A 14,967-nucleotide genomic window follows, 5' to 3' on the forward strand; every position below is an offset into this window, starting at 1 on the left:
GTGAACAGGCAGACGCAGTGAACAGGCAGACGCAGTGAACAGGCAGATGCAGGGACAGGCAGACGCAGGGACAGGCAGACGCGGGGACAGGCAGACGCGGGGACAAGCAGACGCGGGGACAGGCAGACGCGGGGACAGGCAGACGCGGGGACAGATAGACGCGGGGACAGGCAGACGCAGGGACAGGCCGCCGCACCTGAAGACAAGGATCTTGTCCCCGTGCCGCACGCTCTCCTCCACCAAGTGGAAGAGCAGAACCATCTTGGCCGAGTGCTCCAGCACACCGGTCTGGTAGCTGCCCATGAGGTCCTTGGCCTGATGCACGACATCGCACAACATCGTCATCATCACATCACACATCACCATCAGGTCCTGAGAGCAGGTGGGGTGCCAGGCTGAGATGACCTCCCAAGCAAAAACTGCTGAGGGAATCAAGAGCCATTCCCCATTCACCTTGGGGTGTGACAAGGATGTCCTCTGCCCCGACACAATTTAACATTATCTTAGACCAATAGTTCGAGACGCTTTCTATGGATGTACCAGAGGAATTTCCATCTGGTACAGATCAAATTGGAGGCTGATCGATGGCTGAGGCTGATCGATGCAGTTGTGGAGAGAGTGGAGGAGTTCCCATACTTGGGCAACGTCCTTATGACCAGTTTCGGTTTATCTGCAGAGGTCTTACACCGAATCAATTGAGCATCATTATCTCTTCATCAGCTGCATAATGCTATGAGGAAGCTGTCTGTACAGTTGCTCCACATGAAGCTTCAGGTCTTCTTGGCCACAGTTATGCCCTCCCTTCTCTAGTGGAGCATCTGCGCCGGTTTGAAATTTTAAGGATGGCTTGTCTACAATCCACCCTGGTTTAACCAGGCTGAATTTTGTGAAAAGCTCACAGATAATTTGAAGATCTGGACACAGTCCCATCGGTGAGCTACTCCAGCAGGAAAGGCTCCATTAACTGGGTCATGACGCCAGCATGCCCAGCCACCACATGTCCAAGCAGCTTGTTTGGCTGGAAAAAGGGGGCTAAATGGGCTCGAAATGGGCTAGAGAAGAGATGTACTGATGCGTTACAGAAGGATGTGGAGCTAAGTGGATTTTACGAACACTGGTACTAGCAGTGTCAAGATCGGCCTGTGTGGAGGATGCTCGTGAAGGATGCTACTGGGCAGTGGCTAAAACGCACAGTAGGGGACACAGCTGGTTCATCGGCCAGCCGTCTCAGTCAGTCAACCTAAGGCACCTGGGGTTGTTTCATGACCTCGTGCCAGAGGGCCTTCGATATTTCACATGGCCTCAAAGTCCACCTGGCCTGGCACAAGCACCGTGGTGACGTCACCGTCACTTAGTGGCGAATGGCAGTTATTGTTGTAGGTGGTAGTGGTAATGGTAGTGGTCATGGTAGTAGCGATGATCGTGGTGATGGTGGTGGTTGTGCTGGTGGTGATGGTGGACACGACAGTGGTGGCGACGGTCGAGGTGATGTAGGGAGGAGACTCACCCACTCGTAGGTCACCACTTGTCCACCGCGCTCCGGTCCGCTCTGCGTCGCCGCGCCGCACCGCCCGTTGGGCAGCTCCAGGTCTGCCACCTCCCTCTGGGTGAGTGAGGGGTGGCGAGGGACACTGCTCAGTGTGGTGGTGGTGGTGACGCTGCTCAGTGTGGTGGTGGTGGTGACGCTGCTCAGCGTGGTGGTGGTGGTGCTCAGTGTGGTGGTGAGCGACACTGCTCACCTTGGCCACCTTGCGCCTGCCCGAGGAGCTCCCGGTGGCGCCGCGCTCGCGCGTGAGGCCTGCGGGGAGGTCCGACACCTCGAGGTCCAGGTCGGGGTCCGCGGCGATGCTCTCCTTTTGCAGCGCGTCAAACAGGATGTCCGGGTGGTTCCAGATCTGGGGAACGACGGGGAACACAGGGGGAGGAGGGTGAGGCAGCGTTACCGGACGCACCCGCCCGCCCGCGCCGACGCGTGGCCAGGACCATCGTAAGGAAGTCACAGTGGCTGTGCATGCTGCGGCCCGTCCTCCAGCATCGTGCGGGAAGCGGGCGAGGGTTGTTTGTAAGAGGCAAATCTCTGCGACACTCCCCTGCCGTGGGCATCACGAGGTTCAACACCCTGTGCGGGACAGAGCGTTGCCCCCTCGCGCGCATGAGGTTTCTCCGGGTGCTACGGTTTCCTCACATTTTACAAACGCTCCCTAATTGGCTGAAAAAGTCTGAATATGTGGAGAACTGCAGAGCAATTGCTGGCGCCGGCTCACCTCGTGGCAGCCGTCCAGGCTCGTGTCTGTGGTTCCTGTTTGATTCATAGTGTGAGGTGTGACAGTGCGTGCTAAATATATATGTATATAAAAATATATATATCATAATAAATAAATATTGAAACATATCCATAGAATATTAAATAACCAATATAACTATGTAAAAGTGAATACGAAGCTGTTAAAGGGTTATAATTATGTATTTGGTAAATCTGGATGCGAATGGAACGTACCAACGAACTAATTAGTATATTCGTTATTTTAATAATTACCCAAGAGCCTTTTATTATTGCTTAATACATTTTATTGTCCGATCAATTTTAAATATGTAATTACGTAAATTAATTCACTGAATTATGACACAATTATTGACGACTATTGACGAAAAATGTATTACGTATGTTACCAGGGACAATTATTATGCACTTCTGCGGCCGTCTGCAAGGCTCTTCTTTCTGATATTAGGAAGCCACTGGAGCTATGCACTTTTAAATCATCAACTAGATTGACAAACTAATTTCTTTAGAACTGCTTTTGTCTTTAGTTTGTTGTCCTTCCCCCGCACCTCCGATTAGCACGGTTGGTTACGTACGGTGCGAAAGAAGTTCAACATAAATACATAATGTACACGATAAAGAACATTTGTTGATGCACGAGCTAGATAGCGGCCTGGTCAGCGAGCACCCACATTGTCCCTATGTTGAGCAAGTCCCTGATGTCAAATGAGCAATGTCACGTTGGCTGCACTTGCTCTGCTTGTCAGCAGGTAACAGACCTCCAGTCCACGAGAAGATACACAATATTAAAACTCAACTGAACTTTTTTTAGTTTAACACGTGGGCTTTCGCCACCAACATCATCCATAAGAGGTTTTTTTTGGGTTAGATTGCGTAAATATATAAATGTGTCGTTAAACCTGCCACCAGGTCCACGGAGCTGTTATGTCGCTCTTTTTCAAGAAGCGACCTGGCTATCACAAATGATAGCTCAACGAAGTGGCCGATCAAAATCATCACGTGGAAATGTATAGCAGCCAAATACTCTCAATGCACGTTGGTTCTAAGTGTGGAGGGAAAAACTACAAATACAGCAGGCGTCAGATATGGAATCAAACCCACGATCTCCTGCATACCAGGCAAGGTAGTGGTGTATAGTGCTGTAAACAGTGTAGTGCATAGTGTAGTAATGTATAGTAGTGTATAGTGTAATGTATAGGAGTATATAGTGTAGTAATGTATAGTAGTGTAAAGAAATATAGTGCTGCAGTCTGTTTCCAGGGAAAGGGAGGTCTGGACTGCCCTCCTCAACATGCTGCTGACGCGACCCTCACATTTCGAAATTAATTATTTGAAAAGGCAAGAATACAACAATCCACAGTAGATGTGATGCCGCCGTATAATATATATATTTTTTAGCGTGCATGCTCGACGATTCACGGCACCTGTTGCGCGACATTGCAAACCCGGCACGGATGCTGCCCCCCAAGGAAGCACGTGTCAAGTCCCCGCCCACACATCATAATTACATGAATAACTGCGCTACGCTTTCTGGGTGGCCGGCCCATAGATAGGGAAATTCGATTGCACCGGCGACCGCCACGTGAATAACCGTGGGTACTGTGTGTGCATGGCGTGTGCTGCAGCACAATAAAACAAATACAAAGCTCCCCCGTATAGACTTTTCACTCTGTTAGGGAAAATGTAGTTAGCGAGCACTTATGAAGGCCGGAATGGAACACGAGGGGGTGGGTGGCCAGCACCACGCCCAATGTTTTTACACACACCGCACCAGGTACTCAGTCCATCATCCCTCCTGGGTCAATAAATTAAGTACCACTTTGGTTGTTGTATGGATAGACTTGGCCCCGCCATTGGAATTAGGAATTCCCACCACTGGCTCTGCGGAGCATCAATGCCTCAAAGTTAATTTGAGCAGCAGCAAATCGCCTCTTGTACCGCGTGCGAATTCGAGACGCCCCAGGAGTGAGGCGGCACACACAAACACATGCACACACGCACGCACACATGTACACATGCACGCATGTACGCACACACACATACACACGCACGCTCACACGTACACACGCACACAAAAATGGACAAACGCACACACAAATGTACACACAAAGACAAAGATCCCCCATTTAGCCTTAACAGACTGTAGGGGAAAGTGCTGTTAGCGAGCACCTATGAAGGCCGGCACGGCACACGAGGGGGTGGGTGGCCAACACCACACCCGTAAATGTACACACGCACAAAAGACAAAGATCTCCCGAAAAACCTTACCAGAATGTTGGGGAAAGTGCTGTTAGCGAGTACCTATGAAAGCCGGAACGGTACTCAAGGGGGTGCGTGGCCAGCACCATGCCCGGCCGCCTTTGTCTCCCCAGTGGCAATGTTTACACACCATACCAGGTACTCATTTGAGGCCGAGTCGACCTAGAGGAGGCCCGAAACTGGTTCAGATATTCTTCACTGGTGTTGGCCATGATCGGGAATAAAACTCGGGCCGGTGGGTTCGAAGTGCAGCGCGCTAACCCCTACACTACCGCTCCCCACACACACACGCACAAACACACACGCGCACACGTGCAGGCAGCCAGCAGCAGCGGTGGTGGCGCGCACCTTGCAGCAGACGCAGTAGGCCTTGAGCGGGTTCGAGCCGAGCCAGCCGGAGGAGCCGGCCTCTTGGAAGCGCAACATGAAGTGGCGGTAGAGCGCGCGCTGGATGGGTGACAGCCGCACCAGCAGCACGTGCTCCTCCTTGGCAGGCAGCGTGGCCGTCAGTACGTTGTGGCCTCGCCTGCCGGTCAACCAAGAGTACGTTACACATGCACCACGTCCACCGGTATACACTCACACCACACCGCACATTACACTCACGTAGCACGGTACGTTACACTGACACCACACCGCACGCTACAATCATACATCAATTGCTGTAATGGGTGATTGAGTGTACCGGTGTTTGCTGTAACGGGTGACTGAATGTGCAGGTGTGTGCAGGTTGCCACGGGCGCTTGCCTCTGCACGAAGCCCTCGAGCAGGCTGTGTAGCACGTGGCTGCGGTAGCGCATGAGCCGCATGTCTTGCGGCGTGCTGTCCACGCACTGCCCGTTGAGGATGGGCCGCTCAAACAGGTTGCTGAACTCCTGCCGCGTGCCCAGGAAGTTCGGTCGCACGAAGTCCACCATGCACCAGTACTCGATGAGGTTGTTCTGCAGCGGGTAACCCGTGAGCACCACGCGGCGCCGCGTGCGCACCGCCTTGAGCGCCTGTGCCGTGCTCGCGTGGCAGTTCTTGATGCGGTGGCCCTCGTCGCAGATGACCACGTCGGCGCCCGGCCGCGTCAGGGCCTTCTCAACGTCTGCGCGACAAGACAGGGAAGAGCGTCGCGTCTTCTCGCCAACGTGGAGCATGGTGAAAGGGGGAGGGGGGTGCAATCCCCGCGGGGTACACAGCACGTCGTCCTCTGTCCTTGCTATTTCTGTTTGCGGGAAATCGTTCTTCAACTCACCGGTGAGTCGGGCTGGAACCACAAAGAATTGCCACTTTGCTGAACGCTTGTACGCCAAGTGGTGTTAAATCTGTTTGGCTGTGTCGGGCGCTGGGGGCTTTAAGGATGCAGATTTGGTCAGATTGCTACGTAGGTGGCCAAACCCGAATGGCTGCGAAAACCTACGAGCTGAATGTCATCGCAGTTAATTCGCTGTCACATCGTAGACCCCGATTTGCAGTGATCGGCCATCAGGGAGAGCGTGCGCATTGAAGGTCAGGTTTGGAGGGAGGGAGGAAGGGGAGGGGAGGGGAGGGAGGAATGGCGTACCCAGGAGCAGCTCTTGCTGCCGGTCCTCCTCATCCAGGTCGATGATAACGGGCCCCACCTCCTTCTTGGGCTTCTTCTTGCGCCCGGAGCCGAGCGACGCCTTCTTGAGCGACAGGAGGCGGAACATCTCATAGCCCATGAGCAGAACGCCGCCCCCGGCACTCCACTCGGCGATCACCCGCGCGCGGGCCACCGTCGTCCTGTACGCGCGCGCGCACACACAAAGACAAGGATCCTCTGTATTGCTTTCAACAGACGGAGGGGAAAGTGCTGTTAGCGAGGAGCACCTGTGAAGGCCGGCACGGCACACGAGGGGTTGGGTGGCCAGCAACACGTCCGGCAGTCTTTGTCTCCCGAGTGGCGAATATTTAAACACCGCACTAGGTACTCATTTGAGGCTGAGTCGACCTAGGGGAGCCCCAGAACCGGTTCAGATAATCGTCACTCGTGTTAACCATGAGCGGGAATCGAACTCGGGTCGCCGGGTTTGTAGTGCAGTGCGCTAACCGCTACACTAAAAAACACAACAACAAAAACATATACAGACACACCCCCACATCTATTATTCCATGAAGATTCCACTGGTTCAGCTAGGAATGCCTCCCTTCGTCCCAAGACTCTTTCCCGAAAAGTCCGTAATCCCAATCGAGCAATTTGGAGGTAATTTTTCAGCACTGGGATGTTTTGACTAAAACTGTATAATTTTCTTTGAGCCATGGGAGTAGGAAAACAGAGAACCCAGGGGAAACCCATGGAGGACAGGTGGAAAACATACAAACTCCACGCAGAAAGGCGCCCGAATCTGGAATTGAACCTGGATCCTTCTTGCTGTGATGCACAAATTATACCACTGCGCTGCCACCCTAAACACGATGTGAAGCTAACACAGGCATGTGCAAATATACATACACACATGCATACACACACACACATAAGAGATAAACACATGAGCACATAGGAAAACTAACACATGTGGCATACGCATTGCACAGACACACACACCCACATTCCGCTCTGAAAATAATTATTTTGTAACAAACTTGACGGCGATGTTGATACCTCATCATGCTGAAGATGGTGATGGCAGTGATAAAATTGATTGCAATAAAGAGGGGGGTGATGATGATTATGACAAGGTGTACATGATGGTGTATATGACAGTGATGATGATGATATTGTTGTACATGATGGTGTATATGATAATGATGATGGCATGGTGTACATGATAGTGATGAAGACGACATTCTGTACATAATGGTAGTGATGATGCTGATATGTCTTATTGGTTCTTTCGGTAAAGTCACGTAGAAGGGAAATAATAAAATAATAAAAATATAACATAATAAAATACAATTCTCACGATGTTTCGGCCACAACGCAAGCAGCCGTCCTCAGGTGAAGAACAGGTCTGTCGGAAAGACAGCGTCTGAATGAACACCACCAAACTTGGCAGCGTATATTTAAGCTGGGTTAGAGGAGGAAGGGCGCCTTGACAAAGGAATTTGCATATCAACAGAAGAATTTAGCATATTTATGGCAATGCAGATATGGGATTAGTCACTACTTGTGGAATGCGTAGGTGGGGGGGGTCTCAAAGTCATATTATGCCCGTGCATTATGTAGGATTAGCAGCAACAAAGGGAGGAAGTAGGGTTAGCAGAAATAAAGGGAAGGAATTTTAATAGTAAAGAGCTGCAGCAGCCAAACCACCACGTAAAAAACTAAAATATAAACTACATCAATATCACCATTGGAACCTCATTTGCCAATAGCAAAATATGAGAATTGTTTTTTTGTGGTCAATGCAAACATGACTCCTTGTAAAAAAGGTGTCAGTTTTATTGCCAGATAAAAGGGTAAAAAAACAATAATCAATACATCAATATCATCAATATACTAAATATACTCTCCAATAAGCTGAGCTACTAACAGTAAGTCATACATTACAATTTTATGTAGCAAAAAATATTATATGCCTCCAGCTAAACTTTTTCCTTTCATCACACGGATCTACCCCGTACTATATACTGCCATAGACAAACCCAACATTAAATTATATACTGCATTACTATACACCACCCTATACCTTAGACCAGGGGTCCTCAAACTTTTTAAACAGGGGGCCAGTTCACTGTCCCTCAGACCGTTGGAGGGCCGGACTATAGTTAAAAAAAACTATGAACAAATTCCTATGCACACTGCATATATCTTATTTTGAAGTGAATAAACAAAACGGGAACAAATACAATATTTAAAATGAAGAACAAGTAAAGTTAAATCAACAAACTTGCCAGTATTTCAATGGGAAATATGGGCCTGATTTTGGCTAATGATATGGTCAATGTCCGGTTCCATATTTGTCACTGCTAGTCATAACAAGTGATGCAAGTGTGCATCCGTTAGTCTAGATCTGGTTAGATATTTCAAATGTTTCATTCTGGAAAAAGTCTGTTCACAGACATAAGTGCTGTCAAAGATGATTGCCATTTTGAGTGCATGGTTCCTGAGATGAGGATATGTCTCAGAGGGGAGAGATGCATAGAAATTATGAAGGCTGCTTGACTTGAATGCGTCTTTCAGAGAATCACAATTCTGCAGTTCAGCCAGTTCCATTTGGTAAATTGTATCCACATTTTGAATGTCAATAGAAAATGGGTTACAGAAAAGCTGTATGTCCTGTTCATGGAGATGAAGCTCTTTAAATCTAAATTGGAACTCCTTTTGCAATTTTTCCAGTGAATCCACACATGTTTTGTTTGGGAATGTAACCAATGGTTTTTCCGCTAACAGATTTTGAGTTGTGGGGAGATGGCAGAAGTTTTCCTCCTTCACTTGTTTGATGAGGAGGCCTAATTTTACTTCAAATGCTTTGACATGTGATTGCATATCACAGATGAGCTTCCCCTTTCCTTGAAGTTGCACATTGAAACTGTTGAGTAGCTCTGTTACATCTGTCAGAAAGGCAAGGTGCCATTTTCATTCTGCATCATTGAGCTTTGGTACATATTTGTTTTTTGAAAGCAGAAAAGCTGTAATCTGTGGAAGTAAGTCATAGAAACGTTTCAAAACTCTCCCTCGACTCAGCCAACGGACTTTTGTGTGGTACAGAACATCTTCATAGTCAACATTTAGCTCAGACAGAAATTCCCGAAATTGTCTGTGGTTTAGTGCATGAGCTCTAATGAATTTAACACAAGATACCACAATTTTCATAACAGTCCCACTTCAGTGATTTACTACACAGCGCTTGTTGGTGGATGAGGCAGTGTATGGCTATTGGATGAGAATGGTTATGTTTGTCCATCTCTTGGTTAATGCGAGCACTTACTCCTTTCTTAGACCCACCATGCTAGGAGCACCATCAGTTGTCACACTGGCTAGTTTAGCCCAATTCAGCTCCAAACCATTCACAGTTTGGCAAACCTTTTCATAGATATCCTCTCCTGTAGTTGTTCCTTTGATGCTTTGCAGTGCAGCAAGCTCTTCTGTGACTTCGAAATAGTCATTCGTCCCACGAATAAAAATGAGAAGTTGTGCAGAATCACGAACATCATTGCTTTCGTCGAGTTCCAAGGAAAAATAGGAAAGTTTTTTTGCGGAGTTTTGCAAATGCTGATGCAAATTGTCTTCCATTTTTTCAATCCTCCGTGTAATTGTAGGTCCTGAAAGACTCACTGTACTAAAGAAATCGGCCTTCTCTGGACACATCTCTTTGGCAACAGAAAGAAGGCATTCTTTAACAAATTCTCCCTCCACGAATGGTCTGCCCGTGCACGCTATTAGCTTGGCAACTTGAAAACTTGCTCGCAGTGATGAAATATTTAGCTGCTTCTGCTTCACAAAAGTATTTTGCTGAGTTGTTAATGTATTTTTCAGTTTTAATATTTTATCTTTTCTCACTTCTCCGACCAAACAATCATATTTATCTTTATGTTGAGTTTCATAGTGTCGACGTAAAATGTATTCTTTGAACACAGACACTATATTCTGGCATATCAGACACACAGCTCTTTCCTTGTACTGCATGAAAAAGTAATCATAAGTCCACTGTTCTTTGAATATCCTACACTCTGAGTCCATTTTTCTCTTTCTTGACATCATTGTTTCCTAGGGAGTCAAAATTGCTATTAGTAAAATACCAATATATATACAGCGCTACAAAAACAATATACCAGCAATAACTTTGCCCACACAGAGACATACAGACTGCACTGCCCATCAATGCAGTCTGATTGGGGGAACTCCGCTTTTACCCCAGGCTCACACTGGTGCGGGTGCCATTAAAAAGTTAATTACACCTGCAGTCTTGTTCACAGATCGCAGTGCGATCTGCGAACTCGCATAGGAATCTGATCGCATGGGGGAGAAGACCCATGCGATCCGATTCCACTGCAGGAAAAAAGAAGGCACATGTGCCTTTTTTCTTCCGAATCTAATGCAAGTTCAGCCATACAAGCATATGGCTGAACTCGCACTGCTCAGAGATCGCAACAGTATGAACCGGGGCTTACACAACATACAACATATAACCTCATACAACTGAATAGCAATCAGAATATAAATGCACTTACTGTCATTTAAATTGGGTTTCCTACTCCTCGGCTGTCTGTCACTGACCAGCACGGGAAAACAGCAGGCAGCCCCTCCAGAGATCAGAGATCACTCTGTTATTACCCCTCTATCATTTACTCAGCGGTGTGTGTGCTGGGGATCTACATCCCCAGCACACAGGAATATCACTGGGAGTGGAGCCGAGGGGCAAGTGAGGGAGCTGAGGGAGGGAGAGCCAGTCAAGCGCAGCCAGGGAAGGTCTGGCAGCCTTAGGCCTGGGGGGCAAGTCCAGTCAATTGGCCCATTGAACCATTCACCAGCGCAGCCCAATGAGTGCCCACCGCCGCAGCTCAATCAGTGCTCGCCACCGCAGCCCAATCAGTGCTCACCACCGCAGCCCAATCAGTGCTCACCACCGCAGCTCAATGAGTGCTCACCACCGCAGCCCAATGAGTGCTCACCAGCGCAGCCCAATTAGTGCTCACCAGCGCAGCCCAATTAGTGCTCACAAGCGCAGCCCAATTAGTGACCATGGGCCGGATAAATGTCCTCGGTGGGCCGCATGTGGCCCGCGGGCCGTAGTTTGAGGACCCCTGCCTTAGACTATACATTGTAATATTACACTATGTATTATTCTACCCACCCTACTGTATACCACACTGCTGTATATTCACTATACAATTACGATACTATATATTACCTTATACATTATATTAAACATTACACTTGTATACTATTTATTATTATACAATCTGCTATACACTATACCATTGACCGTCGCGTGAAAGGTACTAAGAGGAAGCAACAAAATATGTCAATAGGAGAGTGGCAAAAGGAGACTTGCAGCGGAGCAAAGACTCCATTCCCTGCGGAGAATACAAAAGATATATAGTCAATACCAATGAGTGGACTGCGGTCTGAAAGTCACCGTAAACGTGAACACAATCAGTTAAGATCCAAAATGGTACTTCCTCCCTTTCATAATCAACGTTTTTGGGTTTAGATCGCGTTATTTATAAATGTGTCGTAACCCTCCACCACCCGACACGGCCAATCAGTAAAAATGTGTCACGTTGACAAAAGACAAATAGTTCACTGCTTTAGCCCACCGGTGTGTTGAAGCCACAACATTTACAATTTGAGTACGACGTTTCGCTGGTAATTGCATCCAGCATCATCGGGCAATTCGCCAGAATGGTGAGGCTCTGCTGTGTCTCCCGTTCTTATATAGCGCAGCAGCAGGGTGACGTCATCATTAACTCATTAACTCATCAGGTGCAAAGATTCAAGGGGGGAGTGATTGTAATTATATACTAGATTAGTAATCAGGCTATTGTAACGATGCGAGTTGTAGATTAGTAATCATTTGGAATGTGTTTTATTGTGATTATGCTACATTAGTAATCAGTTAGTGTTTGTTTCCCTTATAAGGAATTGTAATGTATCTTATTTAAAAATACGCTTCCAGGCCGCACTAAGCCTGTAGCTGTCTGAGCGATTAAAGTTATTTCTGTTTCTCTCAATTTCAATCGATTCTCTAATTAGTCTTTGCCAGTAGTAACTAGTTTTACACAACACTTCCACGTTGTCAAAATCAATTGAGTGTCCCTGTTGGCATGCATGTTCTGCCACTGCCGACAGTTGTGTTTGTGATAGTTTAATATTTCTCTGGTGTTCTTTTAGTCTTACACTAACGTTACGCCCTGTCTGTCCAATATAGCATCTGCCACATACACAATTAATCCGATATACACCCTCTGTTGATAATTTAGGTAATTCGTCTTTAGTGCACGTTACTAGTTGTTGAATTTTGTGTACTGTACCAAATCTTACTGTAATGTTTTGCTTTTGCAAAACACGGGCTAATTTGTCAGTTACTCCTGAGATAAATGGTATTTTTATTGTTTTAATAATCTGATCGCTTTCAGCAGTGTTGCTTTGCGATCGTGATTTGGCTTTTAGTGCTCTGTTAATTTGAGCATTATTGTAGCCATTCTGTCTTAGTGCTTCTTTAACATGTTTAATCTCTCTCACTAGACTTTCACCATCTGACACTGTTTTAGCCCGATGTATGAGCGTCTTGATAAGAGAGGATTTCTGAGCTGGGTGATGATGCGAATCTGCATTCAGATAGGCATCAGTGTGCGTTTGCTTTCTGTAAACACTGTGTGTTATTTTACCATTTAGGCCATGCCCAAGTAAAATATCCAGGAACGGGAGTGTGTTATTCACCTCCATTTCCATGGTGAACTGAATGGCCGGGTTTTGTGCATTGAGATGATTTAGAAAATCGTTAAGTGTATCTTTACCATGTGGTCAGACAACCAAAGTGTCATCCACATATCTAAACCAAAAGGATGGTTTTAATGTGCTCGAGGCAAGTGCTCTGGTTTCAAAGTTTTCCATGTACAAATTTGCTATAGCAGGAGATAAAGGAGAGCCCATTGCTGCTCCCTCCCTTTGTTTAAAGAATTCGCCTCTCCATAAGAAGTAAGTGTTATTTAAACAATGGTCTGCGAGTTTCGGAATATCTTTTGGTAAACCTGTATTCTTTACCAGTGTATCAAGTAATGTAAGCGACTCGCTCACTGGAACCTTAGTGAATAGCGAAATCACATCAAAACTCACCAAGATATTAAACTTAACCCTAATGATATTTTGGTGAGTTTTGATGTGATTTCGCTATTCACTAAGGTTCCAGTGAGCGAGTCGCTTAAATTACTTGATACACTGGTAAAGAATACAGGTTTACCAAAAGATATTCCGAAACTCGCAGACCATTGTTTAAATAACACTTACTTCTTATGGAGAGGCGAATTCTTTAAACAAAGGGAGGGAGCAGCAATGGGCTCTCCTTTATCTCCTGCTATAGCAAATTTGTACATGGAAAACTTTGAAACCAGAGCACTTGCCTCGATCACATTAAAACCATCCTTTTGGTTTAGATATGTGGATGACACTTTGGTTGTCTGGCCACATGGTAAAGATACACTTAACGATTTTCTAAATCATCTCAATGCACAAAACCCGGCCATTCAGTTCACCATGGAAATGGAGGTGAATAACACACTCCCGTTCCTGGATATTTTACTTGGGCATGGCCTAAATGGTAAAATAACACACAGTGTTTACAGAAAGCAAACGCACACTGATGCCTATCTGAATGCAGATTCGCATCATCACCCAGCTCAGAAATCCTCTCTTATCAAGACGCTCATACATCGGGCTAAAACAGTGTCAGATGGTGAAAGTCTAGTGAGAGAGATTAAACATGTTAAAGAAGCACTAAGACAGAATGGCTACAATAATGCTCAAATTAACAGAGCACTAAAAGCCAAATCACGATCGCAAAGCAACACTGCTGAAAGCGATCAGATTATTAAAACAATAAAAATACCATTTATCTCAGGAGTAACTGACAAATTAGCCCGTGTTTTGCAAAAGCAAAACATTACAGTAAGATTTGGTACAGTACACAAAATTCAACAACTAGTAACGTGCACTAAAGACGAATTACCTAAATTATCAACAGAGGGTGTATATCGGATTAATTGTGTATGTGGCAGATGCTATATTGGACAGACAGGGCGTAACGTTAGTGTAAGACTAAAAGAACACCAGAGAAATATTAAACTATCACAAACACAACTGTCGGCAGTGGCAGAACATGCATGCCAACAGGGACACTCAATTGATTTTGACAACGTGGAAGTGTTGTGTAAAACTAGTTACTACTGGCAAAGACTAATTAGAGAATCGATTGAAATTGAGAGAAACAGAAATAACTTTAATCGCTCAGACAGCTACAGGCTTAGTGCGGCCTGGAAGCGTATTATTAAATAAGATACATTACAATTCCTTATAAGGGAAACAAACACTAACTGATTACTAATGTAGCATAATCACAATAAAACACATTCCAAATGATTACTAATCTACAACTCGCATCGTAACAATAGCCTGATTACTAATCTAGTATATAATTACAATCACTCCCCCCTTGAATCTTTGCACCTGATGAGTTAATGATGACGTCACCCTGCTGCTGCTCTATATAAGAACGGGAGACACAGCAGAGCCTCACCATTCTGGCGAATTGCCCGATGATGCTGGATGCAATTACCAGCGAAACGTCGTACTCAAATTGTAAATGTTGTGGCTTCAACACACCGGTGGGCTAAAGCAGTGAACTATTTGTCTTTTGTCAACGTGACACATTTTTACTGATTGGCCATGTCGGGTGGTGGAGGGTTACGACACATTTATAAATAACGCGATCTAAACCCAAAAACGTTGATTATGAATAACATTGGTCGCGAAAGCCTAC

At 46.2% G+C, this 14,967-nt stretch overlaps 1 protein-coding gene across 5 annotated transcripts in view; it reads right to left on the reverse strand.

Annotated features, from left to right (window-relative positions):
• Window positions 1-14,967, reverse strand: part of RAD54L2 (RAD54 like 2) — a 122,133-nt gene that overhangs the window by 17,563 nt on the left and 89,603 nt on the right. For all 5 annotated transcript variants that reach the window (XM_078875124.1, XM_078875122.1, XM_078875120.1 and 2 more), the window contains exons 9-14: window positions 6,090-6,289; window positions 5,288-5,630; window positions 4,889-5,066; window positions 1,740-1,895; window positions 1,508-1,603; window positions 197-315 (exon numbers count right to left, since the gene is read on the reverse strand). In XM_078875124.1, coding sequence (XP_078731250.1) covers window positions 197-315; window positions 1,508-1,603; window positions 1,740-1,895; window positions 4,889-5,066; window positions 5,288-5,630; window positions 6,090-6,289 — 1,092 coding nt within the window. The remainder of the gene's footprint in view (window positions 1-196; window positions 316-1,507; window positions 1,604-1,739; window positions 1,896-4,888; window positions 5,067-5,287; window positions 5,631-6,089; window positions 6,290-14,967) is intronic.

The sequence above is a fragment of the Lampetra fluviatilis genome, chromosome 40, assembly GCF_964198595.1.
Source record: "Lampetra fluviatilis chromosome 40, kcLamFluv1.1, whole genome shotgun sequence".
In the NCBI taxonomy this organism is placed as follows: domain Eukaryota; kingdom Metazoa; phylum Chordata; class Hyperoartia; order Petromyzontiformes; family Petromyzontidae; genus Lampetra; species Lampetra fluviatilis.